We start from the raw sequence: 24,801 nt of genomic DNA, 5'->3' as shown, positions 1-24,801 counted from the left end.
GTGGAAGAAGAATAAGAAAGGTCTTGAGACAGGACTGTGTGGTGAGATTTGAGGGAAATCTCTTGGTTCTTTTGTCATAAGAGCTGTATGAGAAAGGGCTTGAAAACCCGAGTTCCTGCTCTATTTCTGTCCCTACCTGGCCATGGTGTCCTAAGCACACGCAGTCTGTAGGTCACTCTTTATCCGTAGAATGAGGTGGTTGAATTAGATTATTTAGTAGATCCTTCTTGGCACCTCTGGGGAATCCTTAGCATTTTCTGGAACATAGTTTGAAGAATACTCTAGTATATGCTAAAGTTAATTGGCCTTAGAAAAAAGTGAGGAGTGTTAAAAGAGAAGTAGATACAGGCTGGATTTTTTTCCATCTGGAATTTTTAGGGAATTAATGTCAACATTTTTCTGTTGCGCTCTTATCTGTAAAATGCCGGGCTGTGAAATGTGGTGGACGAAAACACTGTGGCCTGTTTCCTGCCATAGTCCAAATTCAGTAGGAGAAAGGAGAGTAAGAAATCATACTACGAGGCAGAGTGATTAATGACACGGAACTGATACTCGATGCTGTACACGTTTGCAAATGGCCCTGAGGCCCTTTCTGGTTCAGCAGTCCGCTTTCTTTGAAGGAGCGTCTCTGTCTTGGAGGCTGGTTTTGGACCAGAGGTTCAGTGCAGTTTTGGGTTCTTGAGATACATACGTATGTCAAGGTTTTGACTTTGCAGATACTTGAAAATGCTAAATTTAGCTTCATTTCAAGTTCTTTTCTGAGGCAAAGGAATAAACAAATAACAAACAGATATTACGGGACTTAGTGGGAGTATGAACTTGGTCTCCGGAGACACCACAGCAGAGTTTGCAAAGCATAGTGGTGAAATAAATACAAAAAGGGTTGTTTTTTTTAAATTTTAAAAATTATTTTATTGTTGTTCAGTTACAGTTGTCTGCATTTTCTCCTCACCTCTCTACCCCACCCCAGCCAAACCCACCTCCATCCCCTGCTTCCACCCTCCCCCTTGGTTTTGTCCATGACAAAAAGGTTTTGAAGCTTCTTTCAATAGAGTGTATGTAGCTTACGTGGTATTGTTATTTGAGGAAGCGTTTTGCAATGGTACCAGAGAAAATGCCAGAGTGCAGTGAAACAACACGTGACTGAGCCGACCGTGGCAGTGATGCCCCTGGAAAAGGCAGGGTCTCCCCGGATGCAGCGTGTCACTGTTTTGATGAAACTGTTTCACTGCCTGTGAAGGCGCAGCATTATCATTGCTCCAATTTGGAATGTTCCCATGATTCCCCCAAATGAAGTCAGCTTTTCATAAACCCATGGACCTTTTATAAGTGCTTCGTCAGTAAGTGTGAAACTTCCATTTGAATCAGTGTCTGACTTTGCATTCAAAATCAAAACAAGCACACCACTGACCGCACGGACCCCTCTCCCTTCTGTACAAATCGCAGGTGGCTAGACGCACATTTAAAAATTTAAATCCTGACATTAGATAAGATGAGGAAATCTGAATTTCACTGTATTTACAACTTGGTTAGACTTTTGAGAAACAGAATTTCAGGGGTGAACCAAGAACCTGTGGGTCACATCATTGTGCAGCTGGGGACACTGAAATCCATGAAGTGAAATGATTTGCCCCTGTTTTCAGAAATGTTGCTCAAGGATGTCTTAATCCCCAGGGGTCAGGGACTCTTCTGTTTATTCTGCAGCTGCAGATGTTGCTATGGGTGAAAGAGCCTTGGTGTTGGGGAATTTCTAAGAGATAGCACCTCCAACAGCATCTGTGGACGAAGGGTATGAGTGGAATTTTGTGATGTGCTCAATATTTGGAATGCCTTAGGTTATGGAAGGTATAAAAAGAGACGAAATCAGGTAGCCCACAGCTATGGGGAGGTTCGTGACAAAGGAAAGGAGAGCTTTGTTTATTCCATAAACAAAGGTGAGATGAGGAATGGCCGCCTCCCCGAGGAGAAGCTCTGGTATGCCTGTGCGTGGCGGGGCTTCAGGTCTCCCGGATTAGAAACAGGTGCTATTGTAGCATTTGCTTGTGGGCACCAGCTTGAAACACCAGTGATGTTCTTGGAATTTTTGTTTGTGTTAAGGTTGATATTTTGCATTTGTTGAAATCTGCAACCCAATATACTTTAGCGTTTGGTAGGTGTGGGCAAGATGAAAATGGTCTTCCTCATTTCTAAAGCAGGTGAGACGGAGATGCTCTCTGGCAGGGAGAGTATGCGGGGTGCATTTTTAACTCTTATTAAAGCATTTCCCTTTGCCCCAAGAATTCTGTGGATTCTTATTTTTCCCTTTTGCATGTGTGATTGAGAATGCTAATTGCTTCTCTCACACATTAAAACAGTCCTGTTGTCAAAAGAATGATTATATATTCAATGACTTTTCAATTAGCCCTCCCGAATTTGACTGGAGTCTGGCTGAAGAGTGGCGGGGGACAGAAAGGGAGGTCCGGAGCACAGCGCGCGTTCCCCATGTATACAGCAGAGGGCTCTACGGCTCCCGGCGGGCGCCTTCCCTTTTCCCTGGATTCTGATGCCTACAATTCCTTTTACTTTTTAATCTACTATTCTTCAACGTTTCAATCATAGTTTACTTTCAGCATGACTTCGTGTTGGTTTCACGTAAGCAGCATAGTGATTAATCATATACTTGATTAAGCAGTCCCCATGATACTGCCAGTCCCCACCATACACGGTCATTGCAGTATTACTGACTACATTCCCTGTGTTCCCCACGACTATTCTGTGACTGCCAGTCTGTACTTCGTAATCCCGTCACCCACCTCTTTTCACCCACTCCTCCCAACGCCCTCTCCTCTGGCAGTCCCCAGGCCAGTCCCTGTCTCTATGTGACTCCTGCGATTCTACCTGTTTCGGTCCTAAGTGTTAAGTTTTTACACATACATACTTGTTTTACTGTATCTGCTTTTATAGACTTCCCTATATGCATGTGGAAAGAAACAGGAATCTGGCCCTTGTCTGTCTGTCCAACAAAGCTGTTCTCACTTTCTTCCTATCACCTACACTCCAGCCACATCAGCCTTCTCTTAGTTTCTAGGCCTTTCTAAACCATGTCTCACCTCAAGAGCTTAGCTCCTGGTATTTCTTCATCTGCAAACACTTCTTTGACCAACAGTTCACGCCACTGGATTCTTCTTTTAGGTGTAGCGTGAATGTCACCTCCTGGGACAGGTTGTCCTGAATCGCTGTATCTCATGTGTTTTCTTGGTGGAGTCCATGAGTCAGTGTAAGTTGGCAGACAGATAATCAAGAATTGGCTGAAGGCAGTTTTAGGGCATAAACAGTTGTAAATTTCTGCATTCCATTAAAACCCCTCAAAACCTAGATTGTAATAATTGCCTACGAATCTCTGTACTTTCTTCCTTGATTCAAGGTAGGATTAGGCCTCCCTTGCTCCCCTATTCCACCTTCAGAAGAGTGTGACCTCCAGCTTTGCTTTTAGTTCCAGGTTTTTATTTGTTAGTTTGGTTTTTGGTGATGCATACGAAATCATGAAGCAAGCACACAGTTGTTCTTTTTTTAAGAGTGCGATAGGTTCTTGAAGTGAGCTGTGGTTTGCAGTATTTGTTACCTAACATACATGGTATCTGAAGGCTTTAAACGGCGACAGTAGGAAGTCACTTCCCTGCCGAACAGAGTGGAAGGGCCCTGTTTAAAAGAGGGCAGTGCAGTGTGGGTATGTTTAGGGGAAGCAATAAAGTGATAACTTTTACTTTCTAAAGATATCGCTACTTTTTTTTTTCACACTCCAAGGGATACCAACAAAAAGGCTGAAAGCTTTTAGGGGAACGTTGTTTTTCCAAAAATCAGAGACAAGTGGGAAAGTTGAAGTAGCGACTCAAATCGAAGTCATGTGTGTGTCTGTTCTGGGAGATGACAGATGCACGTTTTGCTCCGAATGGAGGTTTGTTTTCCCTGTTCTGCCTCAGCCACAATAACTCGAGACGGTCTGTCTGCTGGTGCTGGCACAGAAAGCGAGGGGGTGGTGGAGGGACCACGGTGCTGCTGCAGGAAACTCAGGTATGTTCTTAGAGCACCTTCCGAGGATAAACAGTTGAAGTATTTTTATGGTTAGCTAACAGGAAAGACAGGCAGGGTACAGCTTTGTGTAGTACAAGTCTTTAGAAAATTCAGTTTGCCCATATTTGTACACAAGTCATCATTATCTACTCAGTTACACTAGGTTCCAGTTTGTGACCTAGAATATGAATGTGATTCTGGCAGCCCAGTTTCTGAAGTGCCGCAAGTTGTTTTATAGGCCACAGTGAATGCTGGGATGCACCGAAACATTTGACATATTAAAAACCTCCAACATGTTGTTCCAGCATGGGTCCTTTTTGCCCATTTTGACCTTTTATAGCAGTCCCATGAGTATGTTGAGTTGGTTGTCATGCCGTGATGCTTTCTGGAATAACAGGCTGAAGGCCCATATACTTCTTGTTATTTTGAGTAGGTCCCAGGTGACCACATGATGCAATGCAGTGAGTTAATGGCGATGGCCGGCTAAATGTCAAGCTGATAAAGTTATGGCATCTCTCAGCCAGCATTCTATGGGACACTTCTAGTTACATGTTCTGAAATATATGTGCCGTGGCTAGACTTACAGCCAGCACACCACAAGCCTCGCAAGTCGGCCTTAAAGATAACTACTCTTTTTTCTCTCTGTGTGTTGAGAAGGGTTTATACAACGCTGGCAGCACAGGCTATATATCTCTAGGCAATGTTTTGAGAGCGGCATGAACTTTTGAAACGGAAAGAAACGATTCATAGTTAAATCATTAAGTTTGTGGGTTGATTTTAAATTTATTTTCTTTGATGTAAAAGACTGTTTAGCTATAAAAAGATCACCTGCCACAAAGGACTCGACCATTTATTTATTAAGCTGAGGCAAAAACCTTTATATTGTAATTTAGGTTTTAGAAAATGCTGGAACAGGAGAATAGATATTTTTTTCTCGTTTATAAATGGTTATAAATAGTGGCCTTTCATTGGTCAGAATAAGTCAAGCAGAGATGATTTCTTTTCTGATAAGAGAGAAATGGGGTTATTGGATTCTGTTCTAGGATTATGGCTGTGCCCACTTAAACTAGTGTGGCCCTTGCCCGGGCTGGTGCGGCTCAGTGGATTGAGTGCCGGCCTGCGAACCAAAACGTCATGGTTTGATTCCCGGTCAGGGCACATGCCTGGGTTGTGGGCCAGGTCCCCAACTGGGGGTGTGCGAGAGACAACCAATCAATGTATCTCTTGCTCATTGATGTTTCTCTCCCTTTTGTTCTCCCTCCCTTCCTGTCTCTCTAAACTAAATAAATAAAATCTTAAAAAAAATAAACTAGTACAGTCCTTGAAACATTTGTGTAGAAGTTTAAAGTTAGATTTAAACAAAACTAATTAAATTCATGTTAGATTTCAAAATCTGCTATTTGTACTAGACATATCTAGTAAAAGTCAATTGGTTAATGTTTATTTGTAAAAAAGATGGTTACGTATGTGAAGTTATTTTAGTATAGATTGTAGTCATCTTTGCGTCATAGTGCAGGACCATAAAAATGATCGTGCAAGCTCATGCAAAATGACCATGTGCAAAACGATCTTAATTATCAATGATTATTAAATTCTATGACCTTGAAAAAACTCTTTGTTAAAACACTGAAACTCTTTTTCTGTAGGGTATAAATTATAGGGAAATGAAAAAAATAGTAAAGCTAGTATTTATTCAATGCCCCATAATTTAAAAATGTTAGAAACATTGAGAATTAAAGCATTGTATTTCTTTAAGGAGAACTTACCAAGAGTAGTTTGACTATGTTCACTTTCTTCTCATTGTGTAACTTACGATATGGGCTATTTTTCTCCTTGCCTTCGTCAGTTGTCATACTCCTTTCCAAGTGTGGATCAGCTGCCAGCATCTTACCTTTGTGCTTTCAAAGTTATAAGATATCTGGGAGTTCCTTTACTGTTACTTCCTCTGGTACATAGCCATCCTTTTCACCACATCCACTTTCCAATCTCATTTCCAGTGTTGTCACTTATTAGTTTTTTGCTGTGTGTTTTTTTTCTTGTTGACCCTTTGAATTATCCACTTCCATAAAATGTTATGTGATCTTATCACTGAGAGATGAGGAGGCAACACCACTACATGTTTTCCTGTCTGGGCACGAACTGAGAACAGATGTGCAGGGATCGCTCACCAGCCCACGTCGAAGGAAGTGACATGATTGGTTACTGATCACGATAAACATCTGCTATTCGCATAGTGTTTATGGACCAACGAGCTAGTAGGAAAGTTTGTACTTTATGCAATTACTCACAGTTAATACACCGTGGCAACTGAAGTTTGAACCATGTTGTTGGGGGACGGGTTGTTATTTAACTAAACTGCGGAAACTGAAATTCATGCATATTGGAACCATGCAGAGTGAGTGGTGCCTATATTCCAGTTATAAATTATTTGTAGTACATTTAAATCTTGGCCTGGCTCCCCTTGCCCATGACACATCAAATCCGTGCAGGGTAGCCAAGCTGTGATTTAGAAATTCAGCTCAGAGTTGAAGTGGGAGTTATGAAGTCTTTGACTCCACCTTGGAGTCCACTTTGACTCGTCCGTCGCCCCGCACCTCAGAGTACACCAGGCGCTGGAGAAGCCTATGTCAGAGCCCACTCAGCATGGGTAGTCTGGGCTCGACCTGCCACACAGACATGGGCATGGTTTCTGGGTGGTCACCTTGGTCATTTTTTTTCTGGCTCTCCTTCCTCCCCCCCTGCCCCTGTCTCCCCTCTTCCTTGGCCTGCTCTTTACTTTCTGTGCCCCGTCTTCAGGTTGTACAGATTCTTCCTCCATCGTTACTGTACTTCGTGTTTCTTTCAGTTCTTGTTGCCATTGTCCCAACCCATGTGTTTTTCAACTTGGATACTGGCTTCTCGACCTAGTCGCTCCCCATTCCAACCAGTCTCACCTTCCATCACAAGTCATGTTCCTGGAACATTCTTGCAGCCTTGTTTAATCCTCTCCTTGGAGCCTCCAAAATGACTTCCTGATTACAAAATAAACCCCAAACTTTTGTATCGGGCCTTTACCCATGCTCTGACCCAAGCCAACATCTTCTAGTTTATCACTTGACCCCTCCCTCCCTTCAAGAACCGGGGGTTTCAACTGGACAGACTTTCTTGTTATCTCCCATATATGCCTGCCTCACTCTTTTTTTTGTCCTCTTAGGACAAAAAAAATGCAATTCTTTGTTTTTTCGAATCTTGCCCAGTTTCAAAGACTTACCCACAGGATCCCACCTATAAAGTCTGTCTTGACCTACCAGAAATGAGTCTCCTGTCCTCTGAAGTTCCACAGGGTTTATATTTTATATTTTCCAATTGTCATTTACTCGCTGATCTGTTTTCAGTTATCATGTGTTATTATCTAATCTCCCCACTTAGCTCTTATGTTCTTTTTTGTTTTTTAAGTCATTTGAGAGAGAGAGTGAAGGGGGTGGGTGGAGGGAGGTGGATGGGGGGAGAGAGATCGATTTTGTTGTTCCACTTATTGACACATTTATGGGTTGGTTCTTGTATGTGCCCTGACTGGGGATTGAACCTACAACCTTGGTGTATTGGGGCAGTGCTCTAACCAACTGAGCTACCCAGCCGGGGCCAGCTCTTACATTCCTGAGGGTGGGTACTGAATCTTCTGTAGTACCTCAAATGGTATTTGAAAGTGGTAGGCATAAATGTTTCATCCAGTATTTTTTTGAGCTGCAGCACTTATTCTAGAAGCTAAGTTACACTCTAGGGGTATACAAAACAAGATAACGCCCCTGACCTCACAGAGCTCCAGTTGAATGAGGCGTACGGAGAGGTTGTGAGACACTTGTAATACAGTAAGCTCAGTGGCGTGATGAGCGCTTAATGAGAGTCTGTGGGAGCGTAGGTAGGCACCAGACCTAGATGAGGGGCAGTGGGCAATGCTTCTAGAGGAAGTGAGGTTTAAGCAGGGTCTAAGAGATAAATAGGAGTTCGCTAGGTGAGGGGTCTGAATGGAATGAGTGTTCCAGGTCAGGCGCGCAGTGTGGATAAAGCTTGAGTGGGGGAAGGGGGCCTTATACCCTGAGGAACTGAGTAAAGCTCCATGTAGCTGGATTGTAGGGAATGAGGTGAGATTCCTAAGTGGTGAGGTTTCAGAGGGCACAGGGACCCTGTGATGGGAAAGAAGTGCACATATTTGATGGACGTTTAGAAGGGAGAACTTCCAAGAATGGATGTTGGGGTGGGTGAAGTGATAGATAGTGCTGCACCCAGGTTTCTGTTAAGGACCCCCCAGTGAATGGGGACGTTAGGGAGAAGAGGATGAGTTAACGTTTGGACATTTCAAGTGTGAGACGTCTGAATACCTATATGGAGATGTATAGTAGTGGATGGCTTGGAGCACATCAGACATCCTTTAGAGGAAACAGAAATTTGGGAGACGTCCGCATAGGACAGGGCGAAATCGTAGAGGAAGAGTGTATGGAGTGAGTAAAAGAGGATTTTAAGACTAAATATTAAAGCACATCGGTGTTAAAGGACAAGCAAAGAGTGGATTCTGCAAAGAGTATGCAGATGGAATGGGCAAAGAGGAAGGGGCAGAATAGATGAGCGGGACGTTGTGGAAACCATTGATTTAGCAATGTGGAGACCATTAGTGACCTTAGGAAGAACAGCTTCCATGGCAGAGGATTGGGGCAGGAGAACACCTCCTAGGCAGGCTAGATTGTGATGCGTGGAGAAGTGGACAGTTTGATCACGGAGAAGAGGATTTAAATGCAGTAGAAAATGGAAAGAAATGGAGTTGAAGGTTTTTTATTTTTTAAGCTGGTAGAAAACTGCTCCTGTTTAAAGGCCGATAGGTAGAATTCATTAGTGATAAAGAGGTTGGCCACAAGCTGAATTTCATCAGAATGTAAAACTCCTCTTAAAATTCTTTACCCGATATGCCCTTTTATCTTTTGGTATTCTAAATCAAATTCCAAACTACTAATCACTCTGCATCTTCTAGGCTTCACTGTGGTCTTGTTATCCCAAAGAGATTGCAAATTCCGGTAAAGCAGGGTTCAAACTATTCCACTTCCTCATGGAGCAGCGCTGAATCCAGTGGGTTTCAGATTATATTTCCGGCAGAGACTATTTTTACATATTCTTGTTTGTTTCTTTGTTTATTCTTTGAGGAAATACTTAATGTCCACTGTGTACCAGGCATTATTTTAGGTGCTGAGGATGGAAAGGTCACTAAGCCAGACACACCCCTTTTCCTCAATGGTTTATAATCTAAGGAGACAGCTAACAAATGAGGAATTAAATAGGACAAAGGAATTACAGAACGCAAGAGATACTGGAAAGGGCACTGTGGTAGACACAGCCCTGAATGGCTCCTTTATACATTCCTTCTCCCACGAGTTCGTTCCATTGTTGAGGGAGGACGCCACAGGCCAATGGAGAGTTAAATGACTCAAGATGGAAGGAAGAAGATAGTGAATAATGGAGACTTTTTTTTTTTTTGCCGAAGTGTAGTTAGTTCTTTGTTCACTGTTTCAAAAGTCAGTGGAAATCTGATGGCTGTAATGGGGCTGTGTGTTTTGGGAGTTTTATTGGCTGACTGTTACCTAGCATTTGAGAAACTGACCAATTCTCCACAATTTCTCTTCTCCCTTACAGTAATTTGCCATCTTCCATGTATGAATGGTGGCCAGTGCAGTTCAAGGGACAAATGCCAGTGCCCGCCGAACTTCACCGGGAAGCTTTGTCAGATCCCGGTCCACGGTGCCAGCATGCCCAAACTTTATCAGCATTCCCAGCAGTCGGGCAAGGCCTTGGGGACGCATGTCGTCCACTCTACACACACCTTGCCTCTGACCATGAATGGTCAGCAGGGAGTCAAAGGTAAGCTTATTATTTTGATTTTGCCTGTTTGCCAGACCTCTGCTAACCTGCCAAACTCATAGAGAAGCTGAGTATCTGCAGATGGCCAGGGCTGGTATTAGAACAGAAAGGAGCATGTGATGTGTGGCCTGAAAAATGACAGGAGGGACAGAACGTGGGCCCAGGCATGTGGCTGCAGTGCTCACGAGGCCGTGGAGATTTGGAATCTAAGAAATAGGAACAGCAAAGGAGCCCAAGCCTTCTCTGACGACTCCGAGCACCAAGCTGTTGAATGTGCCTGCCCCTGTTCTGGCCAGGCCTGGAGACTAGGAAGACAAACAGGGAGTGTGCTGGCCCTTCCAGTGTTAATAAAGCCAGTGATCAGCCCGTTCCTGCAGTGGATACCAAGTCTCTTCAGTTGCTGAAGAGTGCTGCTTGGTTTCAGTTCTAAACGGTCACTGCACCTCACTGGGCTTCGATTTATTCATCTGCAGAGGAAGGGAAACTAGGTCACTGGGAGCTCAGAAATTCTATGACTCATTCATTCTTTTAAACCTGGCACCTCTTTCAGGCGCAATATTTTTAAGGGGTCAGAGAGTGTTATTGGCTGTTATTCTTTAAAACCTGAATATTCACATCAGAGGATGAAATTTTGTTTGAAAACGGCAGAAAGTAAATCTCGTTAAAGATATAAAATGTCACACTGTGATATTTTGTGTTTGTGCCCCAGTAAGCCCCAAAGTATATCCACAATGTGTTATTTAAGGGCTAGAGAATTGTGCTTTCTGAAATTGTATTTCCTTTTTGTGCAGAAAGATATATCCTACAAATTTTTCAATAGAAACTTCATGAGAAATTCAAAAATAATCTAACTCTTGAGTCTTCATTACTATTATTTGATAAAACGTACCTCCCTATGACCACAAGCTGCATGCATTTAATAGTTTCATTAAAAATATTTTTATCTTATGAATATGTTACCGTGAGAGGTTTTAATTTCTCTTTATAGTTAGTTTAGTTTTTGAAATATATAAATTCAGGTTTAATTTTTATTTTAAGTGTACCCTTTTACTCTCACTTATTTTGATGGCTGTGCAGCAAATACATGTATACAGTACATATGTGTAATTTAGCCTATGTATAAATATATGCATGTCAGTGTACACGCGTGTGTGACATTTACTCTCATGCTGCCTCCCGTGTTAATTATTCGTGATTGACAAGCTTTCCTCCCCATCTGTTTTAGTGAAATTTCCTCCCAACATAGTCAATATTCACGTGAAGCACCCTCCTGAGGCTTCAGTCCAGATCCATCAGGTTTCAAGAATCGATGGCCCAACGGGCCAGAAGGTAAAAGAAGGCCCATCAGGCCAGTCCCAAATCTCTTACCAAGGGCACTCCGTCCAGAAGACCCAGACGGTCCATTCCACGCACTCCCACCAGCAAGCCATTCCACACATCTACCCTGTGGCGGCCAAGACCCAGCTTGGCCGGTGCTTCCAGGAAACTATTGGGTCACAGGTAAGCCGCATCGCCCCACCTGTGTGCATGCTTTCTAGAAAAGGTCTCGTTTGAACGGGAAAGCCAGACTTGGTAAAATGATTTTCTGCAGAAGGAGTTGGCACACTGACCCTTGGGCCTGGTTTTGTAAATAAAGTTTGATTGGAACACAGCCATATCCATTCATTTCCATGTTGCCTACCCTGCTTTCGTGCTCTTTATGGAAGAATTACTTAGTTTCAACGCGATCGTATGATCTGTAAAGCCAAAAATATGGTCGGGAAAGCCCTTCACAGAAGAAGCTTGCCAACTGCTGATCTATAAATAAATTTAAGTGGTGAATTTCCCGAAATGCTGCTGGAAGGCCGTGGTTGTTGTGTATGTTTTTCAGTTCAGGTGATCGGCATATTCTGCAAAGTGTGCAGAATACTTAGGCCTTTTCACAATAGTTACAGGTTGATAGGTATAGTTGAGTTTTGAATGCAATAAAAATTTGTCATCTTTTTTTTCTTATAAAAACTCATAACTAGAATGGCAATAAGTGAGTAGTTTGAAGTGCATAGTGAGATGTTTTAAATATCCCTGGATTTACATGTAACTTAAAGCCTATATCTACTTCATGAAGAAGGAGGAAGGCCGCTTTTTCTTTAAAACTCATCCTTGAAAGTGCATAGTGAAGGCAACAAATGTGTTGGCTCTTTTACCCAAACCCCTTGGTGCGACCTGCTTATGCGATAATGACATAGCTTTGTCCTGTGGTTCTCCTCCTGTCATTTGATTCTGGTTTCAGCCCCACGTAAGAAGAGTAGGTGAGGTGCACTCATTACATCTCTCTCCTTACCTGAATATTGAAAAAAAAAATTGTGTGTGTGAAACATTTTGGGATAATAAGAATCAATTGTTACTGCTTCAGAAACTGGAAAATACTTTCAGGTACTGGGCAGGTTTGTGGAGGCCTATCACCTTCCTCCCAGGGGAGGAAGGCGGAACTGGTTTGTAGACCTGAGTGGAAAGAGCACCCATGTGCAGTCAGAGATCTTGGCTAGAGCCGCAGGCCCAGGACTTGGTGGCAGGGAACCAGCTTTCTTATCTATATGGTGCAGACAAGAACATGGGGCTTTGTTAAGATTAGACAAGGTAACGTGAGCGTTGTGTTGCAGATGTTACAGAAGTATGCAAGTATCTACTTAGAAGATACCCATCTATCCATAGTGTGAAACTTACAAATGGTCAGAGTAGGTGATTACTTGTATCGCATAATTTCGGTAAGACAGGAAGGGCTTGATCTCCCCAAACACAGCCTTTGTCTGCCTGCAGAGACTTGAAATGGCTCCCCAACTTGCCACCGCTTTTCATTTGTCAATTGAAGACCCGGTTTAAAGCAAACACTTTTGGGAGAAGGAACAGCATCAATTTAAATTTGGCTTAGAAGTCAAGTCTGGATTCTTGCGCTAATAGCAGCTTTTTATAGGGGCAGTGGGGCTGAAGATGAACTTTAGACGCTTCACAATTTTGCCCTGGACCAGCCCTGGAGAGAGAGGATGAATTTGGCGCCATTCGCATTGTTTGGTCATTCCAGCTCAGGCTGGTCATGGGACAGGAAAAAGCAGATCCTTTTAAAACTGTGTGCCCAGTGCCTTTCTCCCCAGTTTCCAAGTTGGAACACAGATGAAAAAAAAAGCAAGAAAATGAAGTACTCGCAAACTTGTTATTCTTGTGTAATATTAGGTAGATGATTGCTAACTAAAAAAGATTTTAAAATGATTTACTTTCAAGCCTAAGCGGGACTATATAATCAAAATGAATTGGCTAATTGGTAGAGTTACTTGGATAATTCAAATTCGGTGGAATCCTTCTGCCGTATCTGCGTGCCTCTCTGACTTTTAGTCTGAACAGTGACCAGACAGTGACCAGGTCCAGACAACAGGTCCAGACAGTGACCTCTATTCTTAATTCTCTTTGCATGTGTAGTCCCTACTGCGAAGTGTCAGAGTCAGTCCTGTTGTCAGAAAACATCCTCGGGATACACGTTTGTCTTTCTGTTGGCGAGACACGTTGCTGGGTGCTTGTAATTGCCCAATTCGTTAGTGCAATTAGGATGACCCAGGCACTAAAAAATATATATATTACTGGCAAGTAGTTGATAGTATGTAAAATGTGTCCAACAGAGATGTTTGCAAACATTCGTGCTTTCTTGCTATGGTTGGCTCGTATCCACAGCTGCAGAGGGAGGTGTAGGTAGATTTTAAACAAATGGTAAAAACAACTGCATAAATGCTCACTAGTGCTTTGCTCGTCGCAATAGTCTTTACTAGCTGCAGGTTTTGACTACTGAGACTTTTAATGCCATGGAGTTATCGGTAAGCGTCTGTGTTTATGTGTTGCAGTAAGAGAGCATGTACAAAACAAACTCAGCAGAAGTAGCCCTCGTTTCGGTGCACATTCTGATCGTTAGGCAGTAAGCGGGGGTTGAGAACCCAGCAAGAACTGTGGTTGATGTGTTTAAATTCAGGGAAGCTCTGTAGAGTAGAATTTCATGAACTGCTTGGATGATGGAGGAAAATGGGCGATTGGTTAGGAAAGCAAACTCATAGAGAAAATGGGGGAGAATAGTGAAACAGAGGAAAGAGAACTTGGCAAGAAATGGGTGAGGAAGAAGTGTCAGTGAGACTGGAGATGTGTGATAGCCCGGGATCCCTGGCAGGTGTTGGCACAGAGGTGAGGCCTGTTAAGCCTGAGGCGCAGAGCCAGGTGAACGATGTGGCGGCAAAGAACAAACAGTGTGAAACCCGCTTGGTCGAGTGATCCGACTCAGAATCATTAAAAGTGAGACAACCAACGTTATGTGCCTCCTGATGTGATGTAGTACAAAGTTTGCACATCACCCTAAAAGAATTTTGGCCAAAAATGTTTACCCTGAATCTAATCAAGCCTTTATACCTAACCTCCAGCTTATAGGGAATCCTGAGGGTAGAGATACAAACTAAAAATATTACCCCCACCCACTGCCATCAGACAGATTCATAATGCAGGATATTGTTACCTGGTTCTTCAAAAAACAGTCATATAATAGAAAAAAAGGAGAATGACTTTTCTAGGAAGAAGCTAAAGAATCACAACAAGAAATGTAATGAATAAACCTTAAACAAATTGTGATTTTTCTTTAAGAAAAAAACCTCCTCTAGAAGATATTTGGGAAAAATTAGGAAAATTTAAGTGTGGGCTAGATATTAGGTGATATTTTGGAATTAGTCATTTTTTAGGGGTGATAATAGTATTAGGGTTTGTGGGGCAATGACCTTGTTCTTGTGAGGTAAGTGCTGAAAATTTAGGAGTGAAATGACATGATGTTCGTCATTTATGTGCAAATGAATGCACACAAATATTGCACAACTAACAGTTGTTGGCTACGGGCTGTGGACATATGAGAGATCGTGTAGTATTCTTTGGAAGCTCAGCATATTGGAAATTTTCTAATGAGTAATAAAGGGGGCGGTTAAAATTTTCTGGATGCACAAATACAGGCAAACTTCCTTTTATCGTTTTCATTATATTGTGCTCCCTAGATATGGAATTTTTTTTCATTGAAGGTTTGTGGCAACCCTGCCTCGGGCAAGTCGATCGGCACTGTTTTTGTAACAGGCTCAAGTGGTGGTTAGCATTTTTTAATGACAAAGTACTTTTAATTAAGATATTTTTTAGACATATTGCTACTGCGCACTTGATAGATGACAGGATATTGTAAATATAATTTCCTGTGCACTGGAAAACCAAACCATTTGTGTGACTTGCTTTTATTGCAATATTTGCTTTACTGCGGAGGTCTGGAACTGAACTGCGATAACTCTGAGATATGCCTGTGGAATAGTATAACTTGAAGCTGAACTTAAATGTTGTAACTTTAAAATAGTCAGTGAATTTTTACAAAAGAATTTAAAATGTTTCAACTTATGAATGAATCGGGTGGGTGGGTAGGTGTGAGGTAGACATGAGGAGGTCAGGGAAGAAAAGCTGGACTTGGTCCACGATGGAAATGACCAGGGTCCATCTCAGAGAAAAGTTGAAAATAGATGACAATGAGGGCTTTTGCGAAGAGTCAAGCATCAGGATTTGATTACAGGCTGTTAGGAAGAAAAAGATGCTGACGAGTTGGACTCTTCTGAATTTCCTTGCTTCAGAAATCAGATAAATGCTCGCTTTGATTGATTAACTGGCCCTTGGGGGAGGATTGTGAGGTGAAGGTGAGTAGCTACGTCTTGTTTTAAGCAGCCTCATTCTTGATTGACATCAAAATGCTTTATTCCTGGACATCGGTCAGGGACTCTGGTGCTGTGTTAGTGATAGAGGGAGAGAGGATTAATGGAAAAAAAAACACAGTGGTCAGTGAATAGACCTAGTGATGATAGTCACATATGGGAGCACAGAGGACATTTCTTTGGCATGTATATGAAGAGAAGAGAGCAGGAATAATGGAACTGGAAATAACTATAATGTTTTTCACCTTGATGGAGTGTCAAGGTATGGGATTGGAGGGTATCCTTCCTATCATAGAAAATGATGTTTAGTCTTTCATAGTCCTAAAAATAATGTCTTGTTCTTAATATCATACTAAGTATTGATTTTTATGTGAATCAGACTGGGTACAGACGTCATTAAATTTAAAGTATTAAAAGAATAGACATGAATAAATATATAGGGTGGCTTAGAGGAATGGGACTCTTGAATGTAAATCAAGTTCAAGTGCTTGACAGGCGATTGCTTTGGCTGAGTTAGGTATTTGTGCTACCTAACTCTACTATCTATTGGAGTAGATAGAGGTCCACCATGTGCATTTGAAAACATTTTGGGGAGTTTGCTCACTGCATGGGTCAAATGAGAGCTACATCTCTGGTGGTGACAATTCGCAGCCGCTTCCAGGGTAATCTCATGTTTTTATGTAATTAACATCTGAACGTTTCCGTGCTAGTTTTCATCAACAAGAAGAGGCCAACTTTCAGAAAATACCCCTCTAATTATTTTCCAGCCACAGGGACATAGAATATACATGCGCCTGCCCCACTGTGCCAGGTCCCCTTTGCTTTAAACTGTGATCCAGATTTGAAACTTATTTGGCATCTGAGGTTTTGGTTGTTTCAAACATGTTTTATTTGTTGCTAATTGCTGGAAATAAATACTTCTATTACTTAATGATGCCAGATGGTATGAAGAGGCCTTGTCTGTGAAGAGGTCAGGATCACGGTGTAGGGTTCAAGGTCCAGCTTCCACGCTGGGTCTGTCATTGGCTGGTTGTCAGTCAGATGCTCTTTTGTTCAAGGGGGGGGGTGTGCTCCTTCGTTATTCGTAGTAATTGCAGGATGAGACAAAAACACTTTTCAAGACCAGTCGTGAATGCCAAAAGACCAGAAAACGCCACATCTAAATACCCGAATTAACTAAGAAGAACAAAAACACTGGAAAACCTGAAAAAAGGTAAACAGAGATATTTTTAGTACAGCACCCTTACAGGATAAAGGTGATCAAAATAATGCACAAACTAACCTTAATAGTTTGCAGCCGTAAAATCCCCCAGAACAGTAAAAAAAGAAATAAACACATAAGAGACAAACTCTCTGAGATTAAATTCCTTAATATGCATTCTATAGAAGAAAATAATCTTTATTTGGATTAGGAAGAAAGGATGGGTACTCGATGTGAAATTGTAAAACCACTGGAAAAGCCTTTCTTTCCTTCTGTTATTGGTCATATAAATAATGAGACCTGGGGCCAGACTGAGTTAAAGTGACATGAGAACTGGTTGGGATCCCCTTAGAACTTTCAGAAGTTGTTCCAACCATTCTCTTTGGACAGGAAGAGTGGAAACAGAATGGGCCATGGGAGAAAAAGATTATTTAATTGGAGATAGGTCTCTTGGCAGATAAATTCAGTAACATCATCAAGCTCCAAACCTTAGTACTGGAATACACACATGCACACAGAATTCTGAAGGGCCAGATGCACTTAGCTTTTGTTTAAAAAATTTTTTTTTTAAAAATACGCATTGTGGAGAAATTAACAGGAACGTGTGAGCTCATTGAAGTGGAAAGTGTCCTAATTACATGGCTGAAAGTACGTTTTAAAAAAGTCTCCATACTTCTGTCACTGGACTTTGAAGAAAAATATTTCTTGGTTTGCACCCCACAGAAGCCAATGAGAAAGTAGGGAAACAGATGTCATGCCTGCCAATTCCACGTGGCAGGAGAAATGGAGGTAGATGAATGCATGCAGATGTGGATGCGGAGATGGGCTGTAGATGTCCACCGTCTCTGCCCAGTGACGGAGAGTGAATTCAGGATTCAATTAAGGGAGCTGGGATAGTAAGTGCTGCATGGAAGCCTGCTATTTAATTTTCAAAGACTCCCCTCTGCCCCGACTGTAAGAGTATTGCTGAAGCGAGGCCTAAAGCTATGATGAAATAGTAGTTTTATTCTGACAGGGATAATACCAGAATTATTACAACACTTTCACACGGGTTGTTTCCCTATACGGACACCGTAAATGACATAAATAGATGAGAAATCTAAGGAAAGAATAACTATAAAACACTTACTAGAGACACTTAGCCTCTCACGCATGCATCATCCTTTATGTGGGAAGGACAGCTGAGTCAGCCCGGCTGGGTCAGCAGGTGTGCGCGCTAAGTCAGGGCCTTCCCAGGCAAACTTCATCTTGCTGCGGTGCTGTTGGGCAGTACTTAAGGAGGGCGGGGCTGGAGCTACCAGACGTCTGCCTTCCCCATGAGCAGAGAGCCCTGCTAGGGTGTGCTGATGGAATTTACTGAAGCTTGGCCTCCTTCAGGTGGAATAATTCATTAACACCAGGCCCTTCCTGTGCCATCTGGGTTTTTCGTCAGTGTCCCACTCAAATACTCCTCTGGCATAATCTAAGAAATATTTAATTGAGTGTGAGTGAGTCTGGTTGTCTCCAGTGTCTCTACCACGGCCATCCTTGCCAAACCTTACCTGTGTCAACAGCGGACGTATCACCGAAGGTGTGACACACGTCTCAGTGATAGGTGCCTGGAACTCAGCAGTGCGGGCTGGCCCTGCTCCTGAAAGCCCTGCCAGACCGGCTGCGTGGTGCAGGGGCCTTCGCCCCTGGAGCTGAAGACGAGGATTATATCCAAAGGGGGAAATGCTGCATGGGAAAGGGAACATGTCTGCAGGTTACTGGGCTCCTGCCAAGTGGCGGGGAGGCCTGCTGGCTTTATTTGGATTGAGAATGTGGGACTGAGCTGTTAGGATAATCAAAATACGGATTCTTAGAACTGAAGGAGAGCACTTCAGAGAACGGGCGATGACCCAGACATTACCCTTCTTACTGCCTAATGTCCAGTCTTCACCGAGATCAGCGTCAGCTTTGAGTGTTCACTTACCCTGACTTGTTTCGTAGGCGAACAAGTCCATGCTTCTTTGGTCCTTCCCACGCCCACCCTCTCAAACGTTTTTCATTTTATTGGCAATGAAAATGCCTTTATCATGACGTGAGATATCAAATGTCTGTATTTTATACCTCTACAACTGACTCAAATAATACACCTATTCATAATTAGATTCTTGCTTTTGCAGAAGAATAGGCATTGGAAGGGATTATAGGGAAGTCCAGCGTGGAAGTATGTTACATCATTTCTGATACTGACAAAGGGGCAAGATCCCGTGGCTGTTACATTTGTGAGAAGATGATAGTCCTGAGCATGCTGGAAGTAGTTTTAAGAGACCATGGCTTGAATTGATGGTTGATTGAGGCTCTATGAATTACAAAAATGTTTAAAGAGTCACAGCTGGTATTTCTAGGGTCTGATGTTGTTTCTTGGCATGGTCTACATGATGCTTTGAAATTGAGATTTGTTCAGATGAAGTGGAATCAATCATCTGGTTTACTAAAAAAAAAAAAAAAAAAAACTAACCCAAAACACCATCCAGTCCTCTGGAATCTGACCTATAAAACTGAACTGAAAATGGCAGCATCGCCCTGTGTTGAGAGACAATGAAGCGATTGCTCTGCTCCACCCACACCTGCCCCCACCACAATGATAGTCCTTTCTCTTTCCTCCCAGTTTCCTTTCTCCAGTTGTCTCTTTTAGTGACAACTAAAAGAATTTATATGTGAAGTCGGAGATTCCGTGTCAACAAGATCCCTTTATGAGACTGTGCATCTACTCTAGTAATACTGCGGTTGAATAAATAACTTTGAAATTCCTGTTTTTGAAGAGTTGTTTCAGAACCAGTTCTTGGGCTCGTGAGCGGCACAGAAACATCAGTCTTTCTTTGCTCTCCTGCAGCTTCCTCATTTATTACATTGTGTCCTCAATGAATCCGACACTTCCAGGGGTCAAGGCCGCCTTCGGGAGCTTTGATTTGCTACCATTGAGGGTGTTTAAAATAATGTGTCTGTAGACCCAAAGAGAATTCTGAAATCCAGACAGAGGAGTTTTAAATATTTTGAACAAAGGCAGCAGGGCGTTCAGGGTGACCACCTTGAAGAGGACTGGTTTCAATTGTGCAAACTTTAACAGAGTTGTTAAGAACTAAAAGGTAATGGGAAAAAATAAAATAAAGATTAAAAAAAAAGAAAATGGTCTTAACATTCTGTGGTTTGGGGGCAAGTATCTTAGGAAGACAGTGTATTTTTATAAAGTTGATAGCTGTTAGAGAACACTCGCATTTATGACCTTGCTTGACCTTCAGAACAACTTCAAAACAAGGGAAAGTAGGTATTCTTGTCTCCCATTTACTTAAGTGAAACTTGAGGCTCACAGAGGTGGGGACAGGCTTGTGTTGTTATTTCCAAGTCGATAGCTCTTTTTTCCATTTTGGCAAACTCGCCATTCCATTCTCTGGCCCTCAGTTTCTTTATTTTACAAATAACTGGTTTGGCTGAGAGGACTCTTTTAGCCCCACAGTCCTCTGACTGTGACGATTTCGACATCTTTCTTTTCCACGACCTTAGACGCCACTGATACGCACAGATGCACGGGATCGTGGGCTGAGCAAACTGTGCAAGCGTCAAACACAGTCAACACTTAGAATGTTCTCTCAGATCCACCCTGACATGAGAGACTCCTCTCAGGTGTCAACACCTCCCAAATCTTCCTGGTCCCCCTCTGACCCACACTGCTCTCCCCTTCCTGACTTCTTTTTTAAAAAAAGGTTTTATTGTGGGAGGGGGTGTGCAGGGCGGAGAGGAATAAAGGGGGGGAAATGGGACAACTGTAATAGCATAATCAATAAAATATATTTAAAAAAAACAAAAAAAAGATTTTATTTAACTTTAGAGGGAGGGGGATGGAGGGAGAAGGAGGAGAGAAACAGCAATGTGTGGTGGCCTCTTGCTCGCCCCCTACTGGGGTCCTGGCCTGCAACCCAGGCATGTGCCCTGACTGGGAATCGAACCAGGGACCCTTTGGTTCACAGATTGGCACTCAATCCACTGAGCCAGGGCTCCTCCCTGACTTGCATTTTTAATCCATCAGACCATTTTGAATTAAATGTCTTAAAGTTGTTGATTTTTTGCCTTTTTTCTCTTCCCCGTAAGCTTGGCGTTTTCATGAGGGCAGGGCTCTTAAGAACTGAGCTCAGTGCCGGGCACAGAGGGGAAGTTCGCAAATATATGAGTGTTAGTCAGGTTAGGCTCAGTTGTGCTGTAGTAATAAACACAACGAACGCTTCCATTCTGTACACACTAGATGTCTAACAGGTGAGCAGGGGCTGTGTGCTACACACCTCTCAGGGACTCGGGCTGCTGGTGGTTTCACCGTGTGACTACTGGGCCACCTAGAACACGCAGCCTCCTCAGTTCCTGCAGCAAAAGAAGAGAGGCACTGCAAGGACACAGAATGAGTCCTGTGGCCCTGACTCACTGTCCGTTTTATGGCAGTGTGATAGCTGAACTGTGGTCCCCCTCAAAATCCCGATGTTTCAGCATTAACCCCAATGTGACTGTATTTCGAGATAGACTCTATGGGGAGAGAACTAAGATTAAATGAGGTTGTGTGTGTGTATGTGGGGGGGGGGGTGCTAATACAATGGCATTCGTGTTCTTATCGGACGCGGTGAGCTTGCTCTCTCCGCATGTTGAAGACACAACAAGGTCGAGGCCTCCTGCGGGCCAGGGAGGGAGTCCTCACCAGAGCTGACTCTGTGCGGCACCTCGATGTTGGCTTTTGACTCTCTAGAACGATGAGGAAATGAATGTCTGTTTGTCAAGCCCCTACCCTGCCCCACCTCTGTCTCAATCTGTGGCATAACACTTTGTCATAGCAGCCCCAGCTGACTCATACAGTTAGGGAGCTGGGACGTGGTGGGAGGGGGAGGCAAGTGGTTCTTAGGTGAGTTGTAAGTGTTCCTGCCAAGTGGCAGAGCAGTGGTCAGGACAGGCGTGACTTCCTGCTTGCAGAGAACTAGAAAGAGCCGCTAATATGATTGTGGCATTTAGTTCATCTCCACTACTTGCACCCAGACCACAAGTAATTATTAGTTTTGAGTTCTGTGTACTTGGATAAGACACAAAAAACTGAAAGCTTAATCAAATGAAGAGAGTGTTATAATTTACGTAGTGCTATGAGGCCCCAGAAGCATGTGTTATAATTTACATTGTGCTGTGAGGTCCAAAATGCTTTTTGTTCCTTTCAGTAGCTCTACATAGACAAAAAGGAAACTGACAGACATTGAAGTTTAGTGTAGGAAAGTCTCTCCCAATACAGTTGTAGAAATAAGCACTGGGGGAAATAGGTCTTTACGCTTGTCATCTGGGAGTGATCTGGTTGCCATAGTAATAGTAACCATGCCTATGTGCCCATCTTTATTTCCTCCCTCAATACAAATATATCTTTTTTAGACACATTCTTGATAATGGCACTTGAAATAAATTTTGTATTTTCACCATGTAGTACTAGGATTTATGATGTGACTTAAGTTGTTTTGCTGCGAGGAATGGCCAGTAGGAATTAGCGTGTCAGAAATACAGTCATGTCAATACTTACTTACCCTTTTTGCAGTTGAAGAATAGCAAGACACATGTATCACAGCCTGGTAGACTTTTTTTTTTAATTGTTATTCAATTACAGTTGTCTGCCTTTTCTCCCCATCCCTACACCCCACCCCAACCGAACCCACCTCCCTCCCCCACTTCCACCCCCCTCCCCCCTTGATTTTGTCCATGTGTCCTTTATAGTAGTTCTTGTAATCCCTTCTCCCCACTTTTCTGTCCCCACTCCCCTCTGGTTATTGTTAGATTGTTCTTAACTACAATGTCTCTGGTTATATTTTGTTTGCTTTTTTCTTTTGTTGATTATGTTCCAGTTAAAGGTGAGATCATATGGTATTTGTCCCTCACCGTCTGGCTTATTTCACTTAGCATAATGCTCTCCAGTTCCATCCATGCTGTTGCAAAGGGTATAAGCTCCTTCTTTCTCTCTGCTACATAGAATTCCATTGTGTAAATGTACCATAGTTTTTTGATCCACTCATTTGCTGATGGGCACTTAGGTTGCTTCCAGCACTTGGCTATTGTAAATTGTGCTGCTATGAACATTGGGGTGCCTAGGTCCTTTTGGATTGGTGTTTCAGGGTTCTTAGGGTATAATCCCAGCAGCGGAATTGCTGGGTCCAGGGGCAGTTCCATTTTTAGTTACAGCCTGGTAGACTTTTAAAATGCTCAAATTTTTGTAGAGGTGGAGGAAAAAGGCAGCCTAAATTCGACCATTTCTTTAGAAAAGATGTCAACTCAGAAGTTTCATGCTTAAGAATTTTTTTTCCTTCTGTATGTTACTTTAAAACCTTTTTTGCCTTGGTGTAACTTTTAAAATACCATTTCATAAACTAAAGTAGTTGTCTGGAATTCCTTGAAGCCCATGGTTTGGCTTCAGCAGGCTTTAAACAAATACGCTCTGAGAAATCGATGTGGATGCCTTTCCAGCAGTTAATGCCCTAGTCACAGTCGATATTTTATAAAATCAATAGCCTGAAATATCCGAGGATTATGGTTGTATAAGATACCCCCAAATACCTAACATTGTTTTAATTACTCTAATAAAAGAAAGCTGGGTGGATTTTTTTTTTTAAACCTTGCTTATAAAGAATGTTCTGCTCAAGCCAAAGCAAATTTTTTACAAGTTCTTTTAGAAAATCTGGAAGTATTTAAGCATTTTCCTCCTCTTCTTATGAGACAATGCTTGTTAGCCTGCCAGTGCTCCACCGTACAATATTCCCCTTTATGACAACAGGCCTTTAGAACAAGCTGATCAAATAATGTGGCTGTGGCTGCATTGGTGACAGGGGTCAGAGATTTGGACCTTCTTTCCTATTGGCACACGGATATAAACATATTTAATGTTCTAGTACATGGGCTTGAAGAGCTCTCATGGGGTTTTCCAGTTTAATTTGGAGCTGTAGTTGGTCCAGAGGCCAGAGAACTACCATTTTGCTCGGGAGATGGGCAAAAAGTCACTGTGCCAGAGGAGAGATGTGTTTATATCATGGCAGAAAGACTGATGATAGGAACAAAGAGGAGCTGTGACAGAAGTTTGGATTAATCCAGTGCGTTACATACAGTGGAACTTTCCCCATAAGGAACCTCACTCTTGTTTTTATGAAAAGGAGTCCAAGATTTCCAAAAATGGCATTCACATCCCTCAGCCAGTTTCATTGTACTGGGGTTGTAACTTCTGTTTGCCAGAATACCTCAAAGTTTTATGGCAGAACATTGGAATAAGATACTTCTGGGTGTGGGTGGGGGTGAGCGTGGCCACTGCACAGGTGGAATAATTTATGGGACACTGCCGTGGCCATAAGGTGACTTTATAATGGGTCGCAGCTCAAGGCCAGCGACATCTGCATCTCCGTGACTATCTCGAATTACTTCTGATATTTCACCTATTGATCATAGTAATATGTAATTTGTTATAATTAACAATTACAGATAATCTGGAGAGGAGGCATTGAAGAGCCGTGATGACTTTCAGAAAGATAGGGCTGCTTTTTTTTTTTTTTTTTTTTTTTAAGTATAGACTGGCAGAAAGGGGGTAGGCATGAGGTAGGGAAAAGAGGAAGAGGCCCATTCTGGTGATCACTGATCAAGTTGGTGAAGGTTGGGGTGTGATGTTAGGCCTGGATAACAGATGCCATCGTGGACTCTAGTGTATCAGCCAGGTAGCCAGGTAACATTTAAGGAACACCGACCTTCACAGGCTCACCCTGACACAAGACACCCTTCCACCATAACTCCCAGGATATCTCCTGTGAACTAGAGCCTACATGAAATCATAGATTGTAGGCACATCAGTGAGTATTAGCCTATCCTTAAAATTTGATTGATGAGAATGTTAAAGTCCAGAGAAGTGAGTTCATGTGCTTC

General features: G+C 42.6%; 1 protein-coding gene across 12 annotated transcripts in view; it reads left to right on the top strand.

Annotated features, from left to right (window-relative positions):
• Positions 1-24,801, top strand: part of LTBP1 (latent transforming growth factor beta binding protein 1) — a 365,905-nt gene that overhangs the window by 182,714 nt on the left and 158,390 nt on the right. For all 12 annotated transcript variants that reach the window (XM_045189319.3, XM_024552641.4, XM_045189318.3 and 9 more), the window contains 2 exons: positions 9,709-9,933; positions 11,159-11,433. In XM_045189319.3, coding sequence (XP_045045254.2) covers positions 9,709-9,933; positions 11,159-11,433 — 500 coding nt within the window. The remainder of the gene's footprint in view (positions 1-9,708; positions 9,934-11,158; positions 11,434-24,801) is intronic.

Source organism: Desmodus rotundus, chromosome 5, assembly GCF_022682495.2.
Source record: "Desmodus rotundus isolate HL8 chromosome 5, HLdesRot8A.1, whole genome shotgun sequence".
Lineage (NCBI taxonomy): Eukaryota > Metazoa > Chordata > Mammalia > Chiroptera > Phyllostomidae > Desmodus > Desmodus rotundus.
Note: the sequence above shows the minus strand (reverse complement) of the source record. Positions and strands in the feature narration are given on the sequence as shown.